The sequence below is a fragment of the Mus musculus genome, chromosome 4 (assembly GCF_000001635.26).
Source record: "Mus musculus strain C57BL/6J chromosome 4, GRCm38.p6 C57BL/6J".
Classification (NCBI taxonomy): domain Eukaryota; kingdom Metazoa; phylum Chordata; class Mammalia; order Rodentia; family Muridae; genus Mus; species Mus musculus.
In genome coordinates, this window is record NC_000070.6 from 119,167,957 (window position 1) to 119,190,870 (window position 22,914).

The 22,914-nt window shown below is 47.0% G+C and overlaps 2 protein-coding genes across 19 annotated transcripts; both read right to left on the reverse strand.

Moving 5' to 3' along the window:
• Positions 1 to 1,559: 1,559 nt before the first annotated feature.
• On the reverse strand, positions 1,560 to 6,239 carry Zfp691 (zinc finger protein 691). Of its 3 annotated transcripts, none has more exons than NM_001145936.1 (2): positions 6,182 to 6,239; positions 1,560 to 3,086 (listed from the first exon to the last, which is right to left on the reverse strand). In NM_001145936.1, the coding sequence occupies exon 2, from the start codon at positions 3,075 to 3,077 to the stop codon at positions 2,226 to 2,228; it is 852 nt and encodes a 283-aa protein (NP_001139408.1). In that variant the 5' UTR covers positions 3,078 to 3,086; positions 6,182 to 6,239; the 3' UTR covers positions 1,560 to 2,225. The 3 variants fall into 3 exon arrangements, with proteins under 3 accessions (NP_001139408.1, NP_001139407.1, NP_898963.2); NM_001145935.1 differs by lacking the exon at positions 6,182 to 6,239 and adding an exon at positions 5,707 to 5,900; NM_183140.3 differs by lacking the exon at positions 6,182 to 6,239 and adding an exon at positions 5,090 to 5,900.
• A 1,261-nt stretch (positions 6,240 to 7,500) lies between these two features.
• Positions 7,501 to 22,057, reverse strand: Ermap (erythroblast membrane-associated protein). 16 transcript variants are annotated; one of them, NR_160957.1, is made up of 13 exons: positions 21,850 to 22,039; positions 20,903 to 20,987; positions 19,674 to 19,763; positions 19,140 to 19,478; positions 17,585 to 17,866; positions 15,955 to 16,071; positions 15,354 to 15,382; positions 14,887 to 14,919; positions 13,410 to 13,430; positions 12,245 to 12,265; positions 12,117 to 12,143; positions 12,001 to 12,027; positions 7,501 to 10,770 (listed from the first exon to the last, which is right to left on the reverse strand). NR_160957.1 is itself a non-coding variant. In XM_006503141.4 (13 exons), exons 4-13 carry the CDS (start codon positions 19,756 to 19,758, stop codon positions 10,055 to 10,057), a joined length of 1,743 nt encoding a protein of 580 aa, XP_006503204.1. In that variant the 5' UTR covers positions 19,759 to 19,763; positions 20,220 to 20,365; positions 20,903 to 20,987; positions 21,850 to 22,056; the 3' UTR covers positions 7,501 to 10,054. The 16 variants fall into 16 exon arrangements, 11 of the variants coding, with proteins under 11 accessions (XP_006503204.1, XP_006503202.1, XP_030109451.1 ...); XM_006503141.4 differs by lacking the exon at positions 12,245 to 12,265 and adding an exon at positions 20,220 to 20,365 and having other exon boundaries at positions 12,117 to 12,206; positions 15,350 to 15,382; positions 21,850 to 22,056; XM_006503139.4 differs by having other exon boundaries at positions 15,350 to 15,382; positions 20,746 to 20,987; positions 21,850 to 22,056.
• Between the last annotated feature and the right edge of the window lie 857 nt (positions 22,058 to 22,914).

Below are 22,914 nucleotides of genomic sequence, written 5' to 3' on the forward strand. Positions count from 1 at the left end.
TAAGGTTTTTGCTCAGGTGCCAGGCATGTACATTCTGTTTCTTGAGACAGGGTCACTCCATGTATCCCTGGTTGTCCTGGATCTTGATATATAGATCAGGCTGGTCTTGAACCCAGAGATCTACCTGACTCTGCCTCTCAAATGCTGGGATTAAATGTGTAGCATATGCTGGGCTACAAGTCTTAAGGTAAAGTTAAGCCTGGTCACACAATTCAAGAAAAGAAATGGGAGGGAAAAGAAAAAGGAAAAAAGGAGAGGAAAGAGAGAAGGGAAGGAAGAGATGTATACAAGTGCTTTGCAAACTGTAAAACACTCTCCATACGCAAGGGAGTCATTTGAGCAGTCTCCTACAGTTTCCATTTATTATGTTACATTTCCTTATTGTGTGTGTGTCCACATGTGCCACAGTATGCATGAGGTCAGAGGGAAACTTATGGGAATCATCTCTCTCCTTCTAACATGTGGGTCCTAGGAATCAAACTCAGGCCGTCAGGCTTGGCAGCAAGCCCCTTTATCCACTGAACCATCTTGCCATCCCAGTCTTCTATAGTTTAAATCAAATTCCTGAGCACTGGGCAGCAGATTCCATTTGCAGTCATGGCATCAATGGCCTCCGTGATCTTGGACAAGCCACTGTCTCCAGCAGCCTGTTTCCATATCTGTGAAGTGTGGATCCACTTTTACCTCTCAAGGTACCTGCGAGAGTTCACGCATATCAAGTTCCTGGTGTATCCTACTCAGGCTGAGTGGCAGGGTCAAGCCACGGGCCATACCCTTGTTAACTCTGGTACCAGAATAACATTCTGGTAACTGGGCACAACTGAAGAGCACTCCTTACGCAGGGAGGCAGGACCCCAGGTTGACGGAAGAGGTAAGAAAGGAAAGCTGGGTGAACGATAAATTTCCAAGTGAGAAACTGACTGGTGAAGCCAGGCCTAAATGAGGACAGGAAACCTTACTGTCCGAGCCCTAGGGACGAATCTACTGCTATTAATGAAACGTTATCATCCGGTTTTAAGAATTTTTATATCACCCCACCCCCAACCCCCTACTCCCTGTCATTGCCATTTCCCCTAGTCACAAGAGGGTTCAACTAATAGTCTCCAGTTTGAAAGGTTCTGATTGTGATGTGACTTCCAAGAGCAAAGAGGTCAAGGCTGTTATCAAGAGGCCACACATAGCACCCACCTCTAGGCCAGCTTCCTTCAGAGGCCAGCAAAGTATATGCAGAAAGCATCGGATGAGCTGAAGAAGCCAGGTCTACACTGGTCCCACCGCACCCCACTGCTTGACTTTCATCTTCTGCCCTGGAGGGTTTCTGTGGCAACCGAATGAGATAAAGAATGGCGTGTACACCCAGCAGCCTACCGTGTGGATGTTCATTCAGGTGACCATTTCCCTCCCCCTCCTCTTCAAAGGCTCCAGAGGCTCGGCCCCGCTGTCCTTCACATCTCAGAGGAACCACCACCTTCTCAGAATTCAACTCCACGCCTTTGCAGAATGGCTGCCCTGGAATACTCTCCCCGGTGCCCCACATCCCCAAATAAGTACACAGGTTCTTTTCACTGAAGTGTTTTACTGGTGACCACTGAGGAGACAGACACAAGTCGGGGTAAGAAAACCAGGTAACAAGCATGGGAGGGTGAGGGTCCCTGGATTGTGGATCCCTGAGGCTTCCTTCTCAGACTGAAGAGGCCGGTCACCAGGAGGGCCATGCCCCCCCCCCCTCCCCAGCCTGAGGCTCTAGAGGCTGACACAGGATGAGGCACAGCAGGTAGGAACTCACAGGCTACTGCCGTGTGTGTGTGTGTGTGTGTGTGTGTGTGTGTGTGTGTGTGTGTGTGAAGCTAGACAACTTTGGAGGACCTGTAGACAACGACACCGTCTCAGGCACTACCCCCAAAGCCTGGGGACTGATGACTGATGACCCAGTCACAAGAGCATGTCCTGAGCCCATCCCATTTCCCCCACAGCTGAGGAAATGAAGAGTGGGCACTCTGAATTTCCAAGGCAAAAAAAAAAAAAAAAAAAAAAAAAACCTGCTGGGAAGAGGCAGGGTGTTTACTCAGCCCCTTCTCAGGATTTCCTGACTGCAAAGGCAAGAAGGGGCTGTTCCGCAAAGTGAAGGGTTTGTAGTCTTGGAGGCCACAGCAGGTACTAAAGGCCTCCTCCACCCATCAAGGTGGGCTCTATGCTCTCCCTCACTCTCCAAGCAGGCCTCTCCTTTAGCTAAAATCCTTCTCATCTTGCTCGCCCAAGTGTGTTTTCTGGTGTCGGATGAGGTTGGAGCTCCGGGAGAAGTGTTTCCCACACAGGGTGCACCTGTACGGCTTCTCCCCTCTGTGCGTTCTCTGGTGTGCACCAAAGTTGGAGATATCACTGAAAGTCCGCCCGCATTCAGTGCACTCGTAAGGCCTCTCACCCGTGTGGGTACGGTGGTGCACCCCAAAGCTGGAGCTGTTGCTAAAGCTCTTCCCACACTCACAGCAGATGTAAGGGGCTGGCTCCAGGTGGGTCCGGTGATGTACAGCCAGCGTGGAGCTCTGAGTGAAGCTCTTGCCACAAATGTCACAGCGGTAGGGCCGCTGGCCCAGGTGATCTTGCTGGTGCGTGGTGAGGTCCGAGCGCCGCCGGAAGCTCTCCTGACACTTGGCGCATTGGTAGTGCTTCTCTTCCAGGTGGATGCGCTCGTGCCGGATGCGGTTGGAGCTCCGGGAGAAACTCTTGCCACACTCGGAACACTTGTAGGGCTTCTCGCCAGTGTGGATCCGCTGGTGCGTTCTCAGGTTGGAGGTATTGTTGAAGGTTTTGCCACACTGCGCACATATAAAAAGCTTCTCATCTGTCTCTGGGCTTGAAAAAAGCATGGGATCCCTGGGGCCTCCGGCTTGGGCAGTGACTTTCTGCCTTGTCTTTGGTGGATGCGTTCCGTGGAGCCCTGCCAACAGGCTCTCCTGCCCATGATCCTCCCGAGGTGTGATCTGAGAATCCTTTGAGCCATCCACTCTCCAAGGTTTAGCCCCTTCTCCTTCCTCGGGCAGGTGAGCTTCGGGACGCTGCTCCTTCTCGCTGCCCATCTCTGAACCCTGAGAATGAACACAACCTTTATTCCTTGTGCCGGGCCATGAGACCCCACAAAATCTTGCTTTTTGGTTGAAACTGTGTATACCGTCCCCCAGGAATAACCTCAAATAACTTTACTTACTCCTTAACTTTCCCATGATAAACTTTCACGGAGAGTTAAGGCTACCCACCACTCATAGATGTATTCTGGGCAATCTGAATGTCACTTTTGTTAATCCCATAAACAATGGCACTCTAGGCTATAATTTATGTGTAAGTAAAGGTGCTTCCACTTAGAGATGAATCCAACTTCTTCCTGGTAAGTAGCCATCTACTCACTGACTCTGAGATGAACAGAAATACCTAGAAGTAGTTACTTACAAGGCCCAGCCTGAATAGTCTTATGCTCTGCCAACCCATTCCTCTCTAGACCTTTCTGTAATCTTCCGACAGGTTAACAACACCTACAGCAGGGCTTGAGCTCTGTCTGCCATTGTGGATCAGTGCCAGCTTCTCACAGATTCCTGCACACACAGCTAAGCTCTTAAATAACACACAGCTGGAGTCATGCTTAGCTATAGTTACATTCCATCACACCACACACAGGACCAAACACACTGACATCAGTTATCCATACCACGTGCCCATTCATGTCACACATATAACCAACATACTGACATCAGACATATAGACCACATTCACATCCATATCTGATACAGCCACAAAAAGTATACATGCCGCCCACCCACAGTGACCTGACTAGGAGGTACAGAAGGCCAGAGTATATCCAGAATTCTTGTCACGCTTTGTGTCTAATCCCACCCACTGCTAAGATTCCTCGGCAATCTCCTGAGTTGCGCCCACTTTCTCCTTTGTAACAGAACGTTGTGCTTGTTCATATGCTTACTTTTTTCACACATCTGTTCTCAGTAGTTCTTTCTAAGCAGCTTAAGGGACTAGGTCATTGTAGTAGCTTTCTGTAGCACAAGGCTGGGTGCTCAGTTGATTTTCTGAATGAGAGATGAGATGGATGAAAACTCTCATCTCTGCCCCTGTTGGCTCTGCCTAGGATTTCAGGATCTAATAATATACAAGAAGCAATGTAGCCTCCACTAATTATTTTTAAATAGGGTTTCTCTATGTAACTGTGGCTGCCCTAGAACTCTTTATGTAGACCAGGCTGGCCTTGAACTGACAGAGATCCACTTGCCTCTGTCTCCTGAGTGCCACCATGCATGCCCAACTGTGTATTCTTTTGTAAAACTGCTGAGACCATATAATTTACCCAATCTCTCTCCAGGGCGGAATGTTGGGTAAATATAAGAGTAGGAGGTCAGCAAGGCAGAGTGGCACAGGCATTTAATCCTGGCACTTGGGAGGCAGAGGCAGGCAGATCTCTGTGTGTTCAAGGACTGCTGGATCTACGTAGTGAGTTCTGGAACAGCCAGAGCTACATAATGAGACTCTGTCTCAAACACTAAAACAAACAAACAAACAAATTTTTTAAAAAAGACTGAGTTGGGGCTGAAGAGCTGGCTCAGTGGCTCAGAGCACTTGGTGCTCTTGTAGAGGACTCAGATTCAGTTCCTAGTACCCAGATCAGGTAGCTCACACCTGCCTGTAGTTCCTGCTACAGGTTCTGGTCTCCACAGGCACCTGCACACATGTGGTGCACATACTCAGGTGCACACACATACATATAATACATTTTAAAAACTGAGCTGAAAAAAAAATGACTCGGTAGGTAAAGACACTACCGACCAAGTTGAACATAATATGCAAGGTTAAGTTCCAGGGAACAGGCAGTACATACACCCATTCTTTCTGGCCAGCACTGCATATGGCATATTACACAGTAGCCCATAACAGCTCATATTTTTTAAAGGTCCTACAGAGCACTCGACCTAGGGCTAAGCGGTCCAATGCACCATCTCAATTCATTTTTACAGCACCTCTGCCTCCCGAGTGCTGGGGTTGAAGGCATGAGCCGCTACATCTAGCTCAACTATTAATTTCTCATACTTACTTTAGAAATGATGAAACTGAAACTCTGAGAAATCAAGTCACGTGCCTAAGAGCACACAGTAGGTGGCAAAACTGAAGCCCAAGTTGATTCCTCCAAAGCTGAGGTTTTTAACCATTCCACCAGGACTGGAGGTAGAGACGGTGCTACGGCACTTAGGAAATGAGAAGGCACCTCTCTGAAGAGGGCAGGGAGGGAGCTTCACTGAAGAGGTGAAATTTAAACTATGACTTGCAAAATAGACAGATGAGCAGGACCAAGGCTGGCAGAGACGGAGAGTCCATCCCTGACTGAAAAGGCAGTGTGGAAATAACACAAAGTCACCTTGCATTACAAAGATCGGAGGGAGAAGAGACCTAGTGCATGTGGGGTTTTCTTCCTCGGAGCTCAGCAGCACAGAGTCGCCAGCAAGAGTGCGGAGGAGGGATGAGTTCTAAGAACAAGGCAAGAAGATGAGGCTTGGTGATCACAGACGATGAAGGACAAGAGCCTGGATTAGAAGGAAGAGACCAAGCTGGGGTCCGAAAGATTAAAGTTCTAGATCCGGGTTCGAGTCAAGGGTACCGGGAGTAACTTGGAAGGACCGGGGACAGAGTGTGAAAAATTAAGGAAGCACTCACCGGAGCTACATAGCGATTCAGAGACGGATCATCAAAGGAGCCAAAGAATCTGAGGTGGCCTGGGAGAGGGGACAAAGGCTGCAGCAGTGTCCAAAGAGCCTAGTTAAGTGGGGAAGGAGGATAAAGCTGGAGGAGTCAGCTGGGAAAGCTGAAGGACGAGAGTTGGGTTCAGAGATGTCCATGAGGTTGGGACTGGAGCTGGAAGAGTACAAGGGGCGACTCTAAAGACACGGTGTGTGGGAGGGGCATGGAGTGGTCCAAGGCCAACAGTAAGGCAGGGAGGGTAGTAAGACTGGGTCATCCGAGGACTGGGGACGTGATCGCAGCGGAGGGACACACGGTACCCGGCGGCCTTTGGGACTCGCAAAACAGCAACTTCCCAAACATCAGCCTTCAAGGCCTTCGCAAGAGCGAAGGGGCCAGGCTCGAAGCGCCCCGTGCCTCGCGTTCGCCTCCCCCATAACCCCCACGTCACCTCTACACAGCCGCGACCCACTTCACTCCCGCGGCTCGGTCAGGGACAGCGGCGCCTCGGTGGGCGGGGGAAGGAGCCGGAGCCGGAACCCAGAGAGGATCCGCCTTCACAGCGTTCGGATTGGATCCTGGGAACGTTCTTCCTCTCTATTGGCTATACTAACTGTCACACTGCACAAGACCTAGTAGGACGGCCAATAAACATTGGTTTAGTGCGCGGCATGCTGGGAGTTGTAGTTCGGAGGTTTGCTTCGCTGAAAACATTTGCCCAGTTCAGAACTCAGCGGTGAAGCTGTCATCACTTCTAAGGTCATCAGGTTTCTTTTCTTTTTGTCTTTTGAAGCGGTGGCCCTCGATAGAAACCTCGCAGTTCATTTAAAGTTTATAGTTTAAAATTAAAAGGACATGTACCAGGAAAGGAATTTAAAAATAAAGTAGTTCGATCTCTTTGTCCGAGAAGCTAAGTGTCCTCTCCCAAGGAATGACCTCCAGCCAGGTCGGCCAGTGGCCCAACGTAGGTTTTGGTTTTTTTTTTCTGTGTCCTATGTGATCCTGTTAACCCAAAAGTCTCGCATCAATCTGGATATAATAGACCAGTAAGTTATCCAGAGATGGTTTTTGTTTGGTTGGCTGGTTGTTGTTTTTCCCAGATTTTATTTTGAAGAACAATAAAGATTAAGAACTTGAAAGATAAAGAGGATAAAGAAAGTTGATGTGTAAGCTAACTACGAGCTTTTCCTGTTTGTGTGGTCTTTCAATGGTTGTCTTTGTAGCTGGTAAAGCTTTAGAGCTAGTGATGACCCGGTGATTAAGAACACTTACAGCTCTTTCAGGGGACCTGGATTCCCAGCGCCCACATCAGGTAGTTTATAACCACCTGTAACTCCAGATCCAAGGGATCCAATGCCCAATTCTGGACAATTTGAGAACCTGCACACAAGAACACACACTCACACACACACACACACACACACACACACAAAATCAGGAAAGAAAAAAGAGAGGGTCAAGTTTTATAATCCCACCTCTCTCCTCTATAAAATTCCTAGCACAACTATTGTAAGGATATAAGGACTGAGTGGATAGACAGACAGTCAGACAAATAGGCAGACACACAGACAAACATTTCCTGCTTCTACAAATAGCTCTATTCTCTATTGGTAAATTCTCTCAATAGGTAAGACTAGCATGAGTTAGTTAGCCAATAGGATTGGCTACTCAAGCAATTATGTTTGGAGCTGAGGATGTGTGTGACGTGTAAGTATCTATTACACACTATTAGTTTATAAATTGATAAAAATAAAACATCAAAAGTCAGACTCAGGAGTAAAACTGGGTTTATTATGAATGATGTCTAAAGTTTGCTTGAATTGTGGCTGAGCTATTCAGAAACCAACCCCGTAATGTGTTTTCTCCACAGCCTCTTTCATAATGAAGACAACATACCAAGCAATAAGTATTAAAGGGTATATTTCATAACTGTACAAAGACAAACAAAATATTCTTTTTGGGTACTGTAATGGCAAATTTTACATATCACTTTGACCCGTCACAAAGGTCCCAGACACTTGGTCAGACATCACATTTGGTGTCTCTGTGAGAGGAGCTTGGACGAGATTAGCATTTAATCAGTAGCCTGAGTAAAGCAGTCACCCTCCTTAAGTCCAGTGGGAGTCATCTGACCAGTGGGAGTCATCCAACCAGTGGGAGTCGTCATCTGACCAGTGGAAGACCTTAGAAGAGTCTCGCTGCCTGTCGGGCTTTAGACGGATATCAACTCTTTCCCTACCTTACACTGCAACTAAAACTTGTCTCTTTCTAGTACTCTGACCTGCCAACTTCAGTCTCGTATTTATTTTCTGTCTCTATCTCTTACTGTGTCTGCATGTGTGTGCGCGCACACACACACACACACACACACACACACACAGTTGGTTCTCTTTCTCTAGGGAACACTAATATAGGCTCTATTGGAAAGAGCCTGTAGCAGATCTAGTTCCTGTAGAGTCCAGCTGCCTTCCCATCTGCAAATCTGTAATTAATAACTCCACAAACAGGCCGAAACACATATGTGGGTATGACTTGAAAGTGCCTTGCCTTCTTTCCCCAATCCACATCCAAAACTTGGATTCATTATTTAAGTATTTAATTTAAAAAGCCTGTGTGTCAGGGTCCCCAATGAAGGAGCCAGAGAAAAAGTACCCAAGGAGCTGAAGGGGTTTGCAGCCCCATAGGAGGAACATCAATATGAACTAACCAGTAGCCACAGAGCTCCCTGGGACTAAATCACCAATCAAAGAAAACACAAGGAGGGACTCGTGTCTCTAGCTGCATATGTAGCAGAGGATGGCCTAGTTGGTCATCAATGGGAGGAGAGGTTTTTTGGTCCTGTGAAGGTTCTGTGCCCCAGTATAGGGGAATTCCTGGGCCGGGAAGTGGGAGTGGGTGGGTTGGGGAGCAGGGGGAGGGGGAAGAGGATAAGGGGTTTTCAGAGGGAAACTAGGAAAGGGGATAGCATTTGAAATGTAAATAAAGAAAATATCTAATAAAAAAAGTCTGTGTGTGTGTGTTGATGTGTAGCATGTGCAGCGAGTTGCAGGTGCCTTTGAAGGCTTGAAGTCTCATCCTCTAGATATGGAATTACAGGTGGTTGTGAACTGCCCAATATGGGTGCTAGAAAAGCAAACCCAGGTCCTCTGCAAGATCAGAATGAGCTCTTAATCGCTGAACCATCTTTTCAGCCCTGAATTCATTATTTTGTTGTCTCACCTTATAATCTTCCAAATATGATATCTTATCTCATTTTGAGGACATGGCATTGAGACAAGGTTTCTCCACAAAGTCCTGGCTGTCCTAGAACTTACTACAGAGACCAGTCTGGTCTATCATTTACACAGATATATCTTCCAATAATCCACCTGGGATCACAGATGTGTACCACCATACCTGGCAGTAAGGTGTCTTATTTAAAACAAGACCAACTTTCTTGAATTCAATAATCTCTGACCTGGAGGCTGTTGTCAAATCTAATAGTCTTGTGGGTATACGTGAGTAGTTCAAACTGCCACCTTTTTCTCACTGGGCCTCTCTGAATGTCAGGAAGTTTTCAGAAGGGCCATAGCCACAGACTGCAGAGTAACTCATCTGCTCAGGGCTGCACAGCTGGATTGCTTTGGTTACAGCTGTTCCTACCAGCCTGTGTTCAGGTTTCTTGGGATTCTGGTTCCTGTCATGATGTAGGTAACTTAATTTTTGAAACCATGTGCATTCTGGATGTCTCCATCTCAAATTAGCTGTCGAAAACAGCTCTGGGTGTCTCGAAACTCTGCTGTAAACAGCCTGAAGAAAACAGAAACCCATGGAGTATTTACCCCTCCATCTCTAACCCTGAACAGAGAAGAAAGGATGTGTGAGTCTCAAGATACATACTTGTAAAAAGCTGGCGTGGCGAGTTAGAGGCCTGACTGGGGGAAAAGAAAACAGTCTCTGGTGGAAGACATTTGGGTCTGGGGGCTGTAAGTTCACACCTGATAACCCCTGATCAGGCTGACAAAGAGAAGCTGGTGCCAAGGTTCCCTCAGGGAGAGAGCCCTTTCCCCTGGCCTGAACGGAGTCCCCCTGCATTACATCCAAGGTCTCCTCCTAAACCTGGCCCGAGTGCATTTTGTTGATTTCAAAAAGTCATCTTCCAGGGCAATGGGGATGTCTCAAGAACAAGGCAGAGTTCAGAACCGAGCCCTGGGAGAAAAGCAGAAGAGAAACCACAGAAGGCTCTGGACTGGGGTCAAGGAGATGAGGTACTGGAGAAACAGATGCTGGGCCAGGAGCCTGTGCCAGGCCGGATGCTCACGAGAGTGGAGCACAGGGCACAGCCCTACAAAGAAGGAACTTTGAGGCCCTTAAGGGCAGGGCCAAGGTTAGAGGGCCAGGTATCATTAAGCAGAAATAGCTCAGAACCCTGAGGGGACAGTAAGGATGGGTTCATCTTCAGGGACACGTCTCCATTAGCACGGTCTTTTCCTTCTTGTTTGGGGACAATCGATTCCTCTGATTTCTGAAGCTCAGTACAAATGATTAGAGGGGCCGTGTTTTTCCCCTCATCGTGAAGACAAGGTTCAAAGAAAGGGCGAAGTGGGCTCGAGAAACTGTGGGTGAAAGTGAAGATGTGGGACTTATCAGTCACGTTGTAGAAGGAGATGATGCCGGCTTCATAGTCCAGGAAAATCCCCACACACTTCGGGGACTCTTTGAGGCGGAAGGAGGTCTGTGGGGACGTGAGAGCTTCATACTCATTCCCACGGCTCTGTCGCACAAGCCAGTGGCCATTGGCAGGCGAGGCCGTGACCTTCCCTTTCCTGCTCACAGACTCACTACACACTCCAAGAATCCATTTGGTCTTCTCGCCCACGTACACTTCCCAGTAGTGACAGCCGGTTGTGAAATACTCGGAGCCCAGGACGCTGACAACAAAATCAAACCTCTCTGGGTTGTCAGGAACAGGCCGCTTCCTGTCGCCGAGCCTCACACATCTCCGATCCTCAGACAGGATGAGTTTGGGATGTGCCGTGTCAGGGTCCAGGGTCACTGCCACTGCAGAGAATTAGAGAGAGGAGAGAAGAGAGATTTATGTTTTAAGGAATCTCCCAGTAGATTTGGAGGGGAAAAAATAGTCTGGCTATCTGCAAACTATCATTAATCTGTATTAATTTATGGCTTTCTCCCGACCTCCTCCATGTGTGTACTGGACTTCTAGCTTGTAGGTAGAAAGGTGTGCATGAAGTCCTAGGCTCCACTTTCAGCACTACATAAAACAGGCAGGGCAACTCACTTCAGTGCTTGGGAGTAGAGACCAGAGCATCAGTAGTAGCAAAGATCACCCTTGGCTACATAGAGCGTCTGAAACGAGCCAGCAGCACTACATTAAACTCTGTCTCAAAAGGCCAAAACAAAAAAGTCTAGACTTGGATGTTAGACCCTGCATTGGTTAGGTTTTTTGTCAACCTGATTACAAGCTAGAGCAGATAACAACTTGTGGGTCACAACTACTTGAGGAGTCACATGTCAGATATCCTGCGTAGCATATATTTACAGTACAATTAGTAACAATAGCAAAATTATAGTTATGAAGTAGCAATGAAGATAATTTTATGGTTGGGGTCACCACAACATGAGGAACTGTATTTAAAGAGTTGCAGCATGAGGAAGGCTAAAAACCACTAAGCTTGTATAACCAGGAAAGAGGGAAATTCAATTAAGAAAATGCCTGTATCCGCTTAGCTTGCTATTGGGTTTATTTTCTTGATTAATGGTTGGTGTGATGGTACTCAGCCCATTGTGGGTGGTGTCATCCCTAGGCAGATGGTCCTGACTGTATAAGAAAGCAGGCTGAAGAAGCCATAGGGAGCAAGCCGGTAAGCAGAATTCACTCCTTCATGGTCTCTGTTGCAGTTCCTGCCTCCATATTCCTGCCCTGGCTTTGCCTGATGATTAACTGTAAGCTGTAAGCCAAATATACCCTTTCCTCCTACGTTAGTTAGCATTGCTATTGCTGTGACAAAACACCATGACCAAAGCAACTTGGGGAGGAAAGGGTTTACTTGGCATATATATATATATATCCTGGGTCACAGTCCTTTAAGAGAAGCCAAGGAAAATCACAGATTTGATCCAACTATGCTACATAGTGACAGTAACAACAACAACAACAACAACAACAACAACAACAAATGTACAGTCTGCATCCAGATGGAACGGGATGAAACCTAAGTGGCAGAGTTTGTGAAGGACGGACTCTGAAATGAGACCGGGTTATTAACTTACCAAAATGTAGCCGGGCTCTTCTCCAGCCTGAAAGGCAAAGAAGGGAGGTGTTAAAGCTGAGGAGACATGGAGGCCACCCAGAGACCAGAGCCAAATCCCGGGAGAGAGCATCTCACCTGCATTGGCCGCCGCTCTTTTCAACTCTGGGGAAGAAGAAACAGGGGTGGGGGTGAGCTGTCTGCCTCTGCACTTACTGGGCAGGAGATCTAACAGTGTGGACATGATAAAAACACGGGTCACTTACTCAGTTCACTCCGGAGTTTCTCTGAAGAATAAAAACAGTTGGACATCAGAACAAGGTCAATTACCCACTCGCAAGGCTTTGTCCCTCACACCCACATTCCTAGAGCAGATAAGAAGCAGCTACGTCCTAGGACTTCCCCATAATGTTGTCTGCACTGGTGATAGCTCCCAGCTGTGGCCTGGGGGTCCCCAGAGATATGACAGATGGTCCCCAAATTTCTATGTGATCCAAACCTTTAAAAAAATGTATGTATATATTTTGTATGTATATAGTGTTCTGCCTGTATGTTTGCCTGCATGCCAGAAGAGGGCACCAGATCTCATTATTGATGGTAATGAGCCACCATATGGTTGCTGGGAATTGAACTCAGGACCTCTGGAAGAACAGACAGTGCTCTTAACCTCTAAGGTAAATCTTATCTACAGACCCAATAAATATTGCCTGTCTCACCTGTAGGTGACAAAATAAGGGTGTGAAGACATTATAGAATAAAATATAAGTTTATTTAAAACTATCACCCATTCTCTTGTTAGCATGTATATTTTCTCTGTGTAAAATATATAGATTTGTTACATATCTTCAGGTTTGTTTGTTTTCTTGTTTTTTGTTTTGTTTGTTTTATTTTTGAGGTAGGGTCTCACTCTGTAACTCTGGCTGGCCTGGAACGTGATAGACAGACCAGGCTGGCCTTGAACTCACAAAGATTTACTTGCCTGCCTCTGCCTCCTGCGTGCTGGGATTAAAGTTGTGCACTATTATATCTGGCAGGATTGTTGTTGTTATTATTGTTATTAAATGTCAAAAATTGGTTCCCAAAGACGAAGTGACTGAGAATCCAGAGGACTGTGTCAGATTCACGTAGAGACTCAACTGTTCTAGATGCTGCCTAAGGTAATACGAGGCCTGAATACAAAGGACTCCCAGATGGCCTCAGCTTCGAGAGACACACATCTTGGTAAAACAGTTCCCACTTAGAGGCTATGTAAGCGTTATGCAGGAAACAGATACAGAGAGCATTCACAAAGGGGCTGTGAAGAGCCAGGAAACCTCCTTGTAGTTCAATTACTCTATTCCCCCTACCCAAATAATGAAAGTTGAGTCACTCAGCGCACAGCAGAGATGGCCGCAGAAAGCAGGAGGTGCAATAGAACTCAGCAAAACTTACTGAGGGCTTTGTGGAGTCTTCCTAAAAAAAAAAAAAACAGAGAGAGACGGAGAGAGGAGTGAGCAACTAGAGCCTCTCCCTTCATCTCTGCGGCCATGGAAGGCCTACCACTCCACCACCCCACAAGTTACGGAACAGGGCTGCTTCCAGCCGGATCCAACCCCTGGTTCCCAAGGTCAGACTTGGGAGTCCAAGGGAGCTTTTACAACTTTCCTGATGGCCAGCTGCCCCAGACTTTCGTTCCTCTTTCCAATCGTATCTGTCTGGTCTCACTTCCTCTGTCTGTTTCCATATTTGCATGTGCGCTTGCAAGCACATGTGCATACACGCACGTGTGTGAGTTTGTGTTGGTGTGTGTGAGCTCGTGCCAAAGAATTGAAACTATGCATCTGAGAGGCTCCAAAAAAGCTAAGGGCTAGACTCAAGGTAGGTTCTTGGGCTTGGAACAGTGAAGCTAAACATGCCACAGCTCCTCAGGAGCTTAGGATTGATGGCTGTTACTTTCACGACTAAGTGCTTCCATTCGCCATGTCCTGCCCTTACAGAGTATGATGTGGAACCTCTTAACAGTGGCATGCATGGAATTACTATTCCTGTTTTGCAGAGAGTGGGCTGAGGCTCAGAAGGACGTGGAATTTTCTCAACGTCATCTAGCTAGTAACTGACCATGGAGGCAAGATTCCAACTCAAGCCTGTCTGGGTTTCTAAGACAGTGTCCCCTGCCATCATACTGTCCTCTAGTCCCCTTGGGCAGAACAATCGGTGTGACTACAGTGTGCAGTGTACACTCCAACTCCAGGATGGAGAGATAGAGAGTGAGGCACAGAGCCTAACACCACTCAACTATGAGCTGTCAAGTCAGTGATGTGCCTTCCAGCAAGACTTCACAAACGTGTCTGTTGACATTTGTCCTGGGTGGGCCCCAGCACACGTTCATTCGATTAATGGTAATGGCGTGGCATTGAGGAAACGGTGCCCCAGATCCTGTGACAGATCTTTGTAAAGGTTTCTCTTTTAACACTGAGAACTTACTGCCCTATATTTACAGATGAGGAGTCCAGAGCTCTGGACAAGACCAAAGTACTCAAGGCCAAGATGTAGTAGCTGAGATGTAGTAAGCTGAGCCAAGTACTGCTGACCCCAGAGCCTGAGGTCCTTCCATGGCACCACATCACCTCTCTCCATGTCAAGGTCATGTAGATTCCCAAGATTCTTATGCATCCCATGTAACTTTGTTCATATAATGTTCCAGTCATATGCAGTCCTCCTTTTACAATGACTGGCAGAAGGACTGGTGAAGGGAGTTTGATGGTCCAGACCCATGCATTTGGGGTATTGGCATCTCCTCAGCCACTGCCACCAATTCCATTGCCCCTTGACACTGGAAACTACATTCTGCACTGTGGAGGGACGGCTAGTATTGATTATCAGTAGAAAGAATGCTGCGTTTGTTCCCTGTCTTGCACTCTGTACATACCTTTTTCTTTGGCGTGGTCTTCCAGAAGATTTTCTAGAGAAAGAAAAGAGAAAGCAAATAAGATTCGTGGCCATTTCTGTGGAGAGTCCCTACTCCCTGTTGGTTTTATCAGCCCTTGAACTGCCCAACTCTGCCACCTTCAGCTCCACCCCACCTGATCTGGTCTATCATTTTTCTTCGGAACAACAAAAATGGAAACCCAACTTGTCTCCCATGTCTTGTCTTACTCCTCTGATCTCTTCACAACACAGTAGCTGAAGAGCACACGTCAAAGCATGATTCTGAGCAGGATGTCCCCATTGACTGCTTTGCCATCTCTTTTAGGAGAAAAGACTGGGTTCCTCCATCAACACAAACAGAGGTTGATGAAACTTTCAGGGACAAAGTTTAGTTCTGTGGGCACTGGTGATACAGAAATCAACAAAACAAAAGCATGCCCCTGACCCCTGCCCAGGGCACTCACCTACCTCCATCGCTTGCTCATACAGCAGCTTCTCTGGAAGGGGAGAGAGGAGAGAGTGAGCTCAGCTGAGGAAGCGCCTTTTCCTCCATGCTGCTGCCCAAACATGGTCTGAGCTGTCTGAATAGGACTGACCCCTCCGCCAATATAGGTGTATGGCCATTTGAAAAGATCACAGTCTTCACACCCTCAGATGGAGGAGGAAGTGTTGGGTTATGTAACTTTCCAAATCCTTTGCAATTAAGATCCTGAGAAATGCAACCATTTTAAATGAGGGTTTTATCCAAATGAATATAATTGGATTTCCTGATTAGAAAGCTCTAATTTCTTAGTTAATTAGAAAGCTGCCAGGGTTGGTTCAGATCTAATTTCTCAAAGGCTGAGAATTCACAGCTCTACTCAGAGCCTCTCCACAGCTTACTCCCCTCCCTCTGCCATGTGATTCCCTGGCACGTGGCTGTCCCAGTTTTCAACTGGCAGGGTCTCCCACCTGCAGCAAATATTGTGTCCACATCTACTCCTGTGGGTCTTTCCCCAGAGCAGTCACAGTCTTCCATACCCCCCAGCCCTCCCCACCAGTGCCCACAGCTCCCTTACTGCCAAGTTACCTTTTGATTTTTTTTGTTTACAAATGAGCCAGATGCCAAGGAGGATGAGGAGCCCCAAGACGGGCAAGACCACAGAAAGAGCCACCGCTGGAGAGGACAGACTTCCTCGTTCTGGGGCTGAAACAAAGATCACCAATGACCACCCTCAGGGAGACATCTGCAAGCAGCTCCCTGCCTCGAAGGACAGATGGCTCAGGTGCATCCTGCTGTCCCATTGCCTCTAGGAAGAGTCCTGCCAAGACTGATGAAGCTCTTTGCTTCTCTTGGGAATTCAAACTCCAGGTGGCAAAGTGAAATGGGGTGCTCATATTTTACAAAGGCTTCTCAACCACAAACTAACCCTGTTCTCTAACTCCACTGACAAGGACTCCCAGGGACCTCACAGTCCTAAATGTGTGCTCCTTAATAATCATCAACAGTCCCTCATGAGTCCTGTCTGCCTTCTTCTGGTATGCATCCACAGGCTCAGCTGCAACAGTGTGCTCCAGGCCACTGGTGTGGGACTGAGGTCTGTGTCCCCGCAGGTAGAGCAGGAAAGGGGTGGAGCTGTGACAAGTGGTGGAGAGTCCCAGCTGGCTGGATGTTCTTGTTCAGCCTTTGGGTGGCTCTAGGCAAGAGACCTAGCCTCTCCCAACTTGGCTTAACTTATCTATAAAATGGAGATGGTAAGAGTCCTAATTCCCTGGGACTTGGGGGGAGGGGAAGGACTTAAATATATTACTTTAAATTCTTATGCTAGGGAGAGGCAATGTCAGAAGAGGAGAAGGGCATAGAGGGAAGAACAATGAAAGGGACCGGCAGATGTCCAGGAGGCTGCTCTACCAACTCATTTTATTACATGGCTCCATAGTTAGAGGGTTTTTCAAAGTGTCACACTTTTTAACCCAGCGGTTCCATTTCCTTAGGATGTGATTCTGAATCGGCTCCCAAAGAGGTATGAAGATGTCCACTATGTCATTAGTTATAACATGAGGGGGGGGGGGGATGGCAAGGCATCTGGATTTCCAAACACAGCCTTTGTTTAATTTGTTTTAATCTATAGACACACAATAAAATTCTATGCCACCCCAAAAAATCAAGTTATGAAAAGATATTTAAAGATATAGAAGAAAAATGGCATATAGCTAGGCAGTGGTGGCACATGACTTTAATATCAGCACTCGGGATGCAAAGGCGGGCAGATCTCTATGAGTTTGAGACCAGCCTGGTTTACAAAGAAACTTTCAGGTTATCCAGGGCTGTTACACACACTCCTCAGAGGTACATACATGTAAGTCTTGAGAGCCATACCCCAAAAATATTAGCAGTAGTTCTCTATAATTTATGAGATTCTATACCATTGTTTTGATCTCTCTAAAATGTTCCCTTTTTCCAAGTTTTTCTTTTTTTCCAATATACATTCTTAGAGCTATAATATGATATAATTCATGGAAATTTTGAAAAAATGTTTAAATTTTATGTGTATGGGTGTTTTGTTTGCCTGAATGTCTATGTACCATGCATGTGCCTGGTGCCCCAGCGGCTGAGCCATCTCTCTCACCCCTGAAAATTCCTTATAAAGTTTCCACTGAGGTAGGGGTTTCCTCCAGGCCTCTTAGGAGCCTCAAGCTTATATGCATCCCAGCATTACCTCCAATAATCATGGCCGTCGTCTTCTCTTGGCCAAGGGCCTCATTATGGATAGTGCAAGACACATTTCCCAGGGCATTGTCCCTGATTCTGCTGGACACTGCTGTTCGGAACAGCCCATTTTCATCCAGGGAGTGAACCTCTGAAAGGGAGAGTAGCGCTCTACCCGTAGTGTCTCTCCACTCAGTCCACGGCTTTGGGAACCATCCCACTGATTGACACAGCAGCTCGATCCACCCAGCATCATAGCCCTTCACGTGGATGTAGGGATCAGAACCTAAAACTGAAGAAGACAGATTGCCTGACTGAGGCAATCCAGCTGACTAGCAGGGCCCTGGCAAGGGCATGGTCCTAGCCAATTTCTTGCCCTCCACTCCTCCACCCTTCCCTGATGGACAGCCACAGCTGGTAACAGACCTAGAGCATATGCCTTCTTACCCTTGCCCACAGCTGCTCGGTTCACCACAAAACGGTTCATCCATATAAAGTTCAAGACTCACTCAGGACAACACCAGCATCACACTACCAATCTGGGGACCCCAGTCTCCAGTTGATAATGACTTACCCTTAAAGGACTCCACGATTTGAAAGAGTCTACCAACTACTGTGTGTTTTATAGGAATTCATCCCTCTGGGGCATGTAACCAAATGGCAATCAAAAGGTGATCAGAGGCTGGAGAGATGGCTCAGGGGTTAAGAGTACTGCTTGCTCTTCCAGAGAACCCAGGTTTGGTTCCCAACACCCACATGGCAACTCACAAATGTCTTTAATTCCAGTTCCAGGAGATCTGACCCTCTCTTCTGGTGTCTGTTGTCCCTAGGTACCCATATGGTGTACAGACATACATGCAGGCAAAACACCCACACACATAGAATAAAAACAAATAAATCTTCAAAGTGATGATCTAGGGTGACTTCACAGAGCTGACATGGAACAAACGCAGAGACTTGGACTGGGTTTGAGGTAGACTGACTTTTCTAAAAAAACACTGAAGATGGTTTGAGAAGCAGTATCTGCCTTCTGGCCCTTTACATACTCAGAACTCAGAGAGGAGCTGTGCAGCAAATCCTTGTCACAGCTGGGAATTCTGAGCCTGGAGGACTTTTCCTTGCAGCCCTGATTTTGAGCTTCTTTTTTTTTTTTTTTTTTTTTTTTTTTTTTTTGGTTTTTTTGAGACAGGGTTTCTCTGTGTAGCTCTGGCTGTCCTGGAACTCACTTTGTAGACCAGGCTGGCCTCGAACTCAGAAATCCGCCTGCCTCTGCCTCCCAAGTGCTGGGATTAAAGGCGTGCGCCACCACGCCCAGCTGATTTTGAGCTTCTTGGTAGCGGAGAAGAGAAAGCTTCCTTTGTTGTCTGAGCTAACAAGTTTACAGGTCACCAACTGTGCTTATCCAGGTCCTATATTGGACAATGTTTTCCAAAGTCCAAGTTCCTCCCCTCCTCACAACAAAACACCAGTCAGGGTTTCACTAAGTTGAATGGACAGGACTGGAGAAGTCCAGGCTGATAAAGCAGCTGTCACAAATGACCCGGGCCCCTCCAACCTGTGCTAACCTGCCACCTGCAGGGTCACGTTGTCTTCTCGACTTGAGTTTCCGACCCAGACCTGGCACTGGTATAGCCCTCGGTCCTCGAGCCTCACATTACTGATTTGCAGGATGTAGCTTTCCTTGTGGGCATCCCTCACCAGTGCCGTCCTGCCCTTATATTCTGGCATCAGGTCTTCATCTCTGTCCTGCCCGTCCCGGAACACGTGGACAGCCTGGGTGCGAGGTAGGTGTCCGGGCCGATACCACCTCATCTCGCTGAGTACCATGTTAGGCCAGAGGAAGAGAGGGCAGGGCAAGTTGGCTGTGTCCCTAAGAGGGGCTATGTAGACCTTGCCAGCATCCCCTGTGTGACGGAGACCAAAGAGGGGGAGAAAAACATTTTAGAGACAGTTTGGGAAGGAGTGAGAAAGGGGGGTTCCTTAGAGAAGGGCAATCCTGGAAAGGAGAATGGAAAACAGAACCCAAGAAGAGCCAAGTTCCAGAGCCATGCCTCATCCCTGTCAGACCTCCCAGGCAGAGAAAGACCCAAAACTCCTACCTAACACCTGAACAGGCGGCTGGAAGACAGCTATGGTGAAGAGACAGCCGACAAGCCAGGAACCACAGGGACTTGGTCTCTCCATATGAACTAGGACAGACATCAAAAGAGGGCTGATGAGTTCTAGCTGGAGCAAGGACATGTGCTTCTAAACCCAGCTCCCCTTCCCTACTCCCTTGTAATACCACTCTTACTCCTCCTGTGACAATGTGACTAAAATCCTCAGAAACTCTTCTTCTTAAAGTAGTTTTTAATTATATGTATATATGGGGGAGGCATGTGCACCACATGAGTGCAGGTGCCCTTAGAGGCTAGAAAAGGGTGCCGGCTCCCCTGTTAACTGGAGATAGTGGTGGTTGTGAAAATGGTCCCCAGCAAGAGCAACAAGTGCTCTTAACTGCTGAGCAGCATCTCCAGCCTCGCTGACAGCCTTGCAAGTTGACAATCAACCAAGGCTGCAAAGTCCTCATCATGTTCCAACATAAAGAAACCAACCCTTCAAATAGACACTGGGGCTAGCTGACTAGACCTAGACTCAGGTCTTACCTATTTCTATTTGCTAGTCCCACATCTCTAGCAAAGTTGTGTGATATCTTTGCCGCCATGGCAATAATCTGTCGGGGCAGGGCTTCTTCACAGGCAGGTGGACAGATTCAGGAGGAGAGTATGCATCGAGCACTGGCTGTAGATGCCTGGAGAAATGTGCTTGATAAATGTGTACTAAACTCAACGGAGATATCATAGCTCAGAGGTGCAAAGCACGGTGTGTTCTAGCGGTGGGAGACCCCAGAGAGTTCCCTAGTGAAGCTCTGCCCACCCACTTGCTATTGCCTGAACTGCAGGCAGTTAGGAGGAAGCGTGGTCTGTCCTGCCACACTGAGGAGGAAGTTGAAAATGCAAGCAGTCCAAGAGGAGATCACCTCCAAATTCTCTCCACCCGTTCCCACCCTGCCCATCACTTCAGTTATCAGAAAACAACCCGGGGGTGCTGGGGCGATGGTTCAGCTTGTAAGACTACTGCCTGCTCTTGCAGAGGACCTGGGTCAGTTCCAGCACCCACATAGCAGCTCACCAGTATCTGTAGCTTCCAGTTCCAGGGGATCCAATGCCCTCTTCTGACCTTCACAGGCACTAAGCACGCATTCACTCAAGCAGACAAACTTGTCCCCATAAAGTAAAAACAAATAAATCTTTTTTAAAAGCATAAACCCGTCATGTTGCTTTGATACCTGACATCTTCCGTGAGTGTGGCATTACACACATTTTCCACGCCACCACATGTTTCTTTAGCCGCTTCAGCATTCCAACACAGACCTGTGAGAATTTTTAGAAATAATTCCGTATGGTTGATCATCAGTACAGACGACAGTGGTTGGTGGCTAGAATTAGGAGTCTTAGTCCTAAGGGTTGTAGCAGAGTCTCCAACTAAATGAGACTGTAAATTAAAGCAAACTGCTTAACTCTTAGGCTTTGAGTTTCCTAATTTTAAAATAGGAATGTTTTCACCATCAAATTGTCCTAAGGGATGAATCAATCAATCAATCAATCAATCAATCAGTCAACATAAAAGTTCTCGCTTTCCCACAGCCTTGCCTTAAGTGAAATATATCAAGTTAAATAAAGTTTTAATCAATTTTATAATAAAATAATATTTTTAAGCTGTTTCTTTGACTTATTGTCTCTTAATAGCTTGAATAGATCTTTATATAGTAGCCATTTTTCCCCATGACACAAGTTGAAAGTATGTTCCTTCAGTCAGAATCAGTCACATTTTAAGTTTGAACTAGTTTGATTTTTAAAGCTTACAAATAAAAAAAAAGATTCCAACAGACATTCTCTTGCCAATCTTGAGCAACTTATGAAGACCCTACACATGTATAAATGATCAGCCTGATATGGCCCAGCCCGGGACCCAGCAGATGGTGGGGCCGAACTGCACATCTGCTGTATTATTAATGACTACCGTGACAATAAGTAAGAGTCTTAGACAGAACCGGCACAGCACGCTGGTAACTTGGATTCGAGGCTCCTAAGTGACAGCTAACCATTGTCCCATGTTGTCCTTTAAGATGATCTTTGTAAAAAGAAAGATTATTTCCCTACTGAACTTGAGGATCCTGAGAAATTTAAAGAACTAAACAGACTAAGGGAAGAAAAGAGACCGAAGAGAACTGACCTTTGAGGTGGAGATTGTGTCCTTTAGCGGCAGAGCTGGGGCCTCCTACCTGGGAACACTGGGCTCCCCACAGGCAGGGTGGTCTGACATCGGGCAAGAGTGCCAGGAAGATCTCAAGAGATGGGTCTGCAAAAAGTTCATATTCTAGTCTGATGCCAGAGTCTCAAAGCCAAGGGTTCTCTCTGTCTACCCCACAGAGGGCCTCTGACTGTCCCTATAAACAAACAAGCAACGCCCTGTCTGCCCACCCCTGATAAAGCGAGCGTTCAGAAAGGAGGCTCCCCAAAAGCAAGGGACCCGTCTACTGCCTCGGCAAAGAAGGACCTTTACCCCAACTCTCTTTTCCCCCAGTGCTTGGTGACAACCATGACTCCTAAAATTTGATTCCATTGTTCCTTTTTAAAAATGAAGGCTTGCTCTCTTGTACTTCCCAATAAGCATAAATTAGAAGCTTTATAGATGGAACTGAAGACCATTATGTTGGGGGAAATAGGGCAGACTCAGGAAGATTAGTTTTCTCCCATATGTGGGATTTATGTTTAGGGGTTTGTGGGGTGTGTGTGTGTGTGTGTGTGTGTGTGTGTGTGTGTGTGTAAGCACGTGTAGGTTATGAAAGTCAAAAGGAGACCATGGGAGAGGAGAAAGAAACCATAAAAGGCCAGGGGAGAGTAAAGTAATACGGGCAATTTGAAAGCACAGGGAGGAGCATTGGGGAGGAGGGAGAGCAGTAAGAAGGGGTTGGGAGTGTGTGAGAAGACACTGGGTGGGGGAATGAATAAGAACAAAGTGTAATGATGTGTACATATGCAACTGCCACCAAGAAACCCATCCCTTTGTACACTAACTTTTAAATTTTGACTTAAAAATTAGAAGGTTGGTTTCAAGATACCCACCAACCGGCCACGGCTTTTATCTCCAGCTACACCTTGATATATGCTTCCAGACAAGCCAACTTGCTTCCCGCCCCTCCTCTCACGTCACACCCTCCCCAACTGACTAGCCTTCTTCATATCGATTGTACTCACAGCAACACCAAATATGCACGTGGACTTTTATAAAAATGCA

Bases quoted from the DNA above. Each gene is read 5' to 3' on its own strand.
- Ermap (XM_006503138.4), bottom strand. From the start codon at position 20,878: ATGCTTTTAAAAAAGATTTATTTGTTTTTACTTTATGGGGACAAGTTT. The intron at 15,383-15,954 runs GTAACTTGGCAG...CTCCCCTTCCAG, and splicing joins TAAACAAAAAAAATCAAAAG to AGAAGCTGCTGTATGAGCAA. The intron at 13,431-14,886 runs GTATGTACAGAG...TTTTTTTTTTAG, and splicing joins AGACCACGCCAAAGAAAAAG to GAAGACTCCACAAAGCCCTC.
- Zfp691 (NM_001145936.1), bottom strand. From the start codon at position 3,077: ATGGGCAGCGAGAAGGAGCAGCGTCCCGAAGCTCACCTGCCCGAGGAA.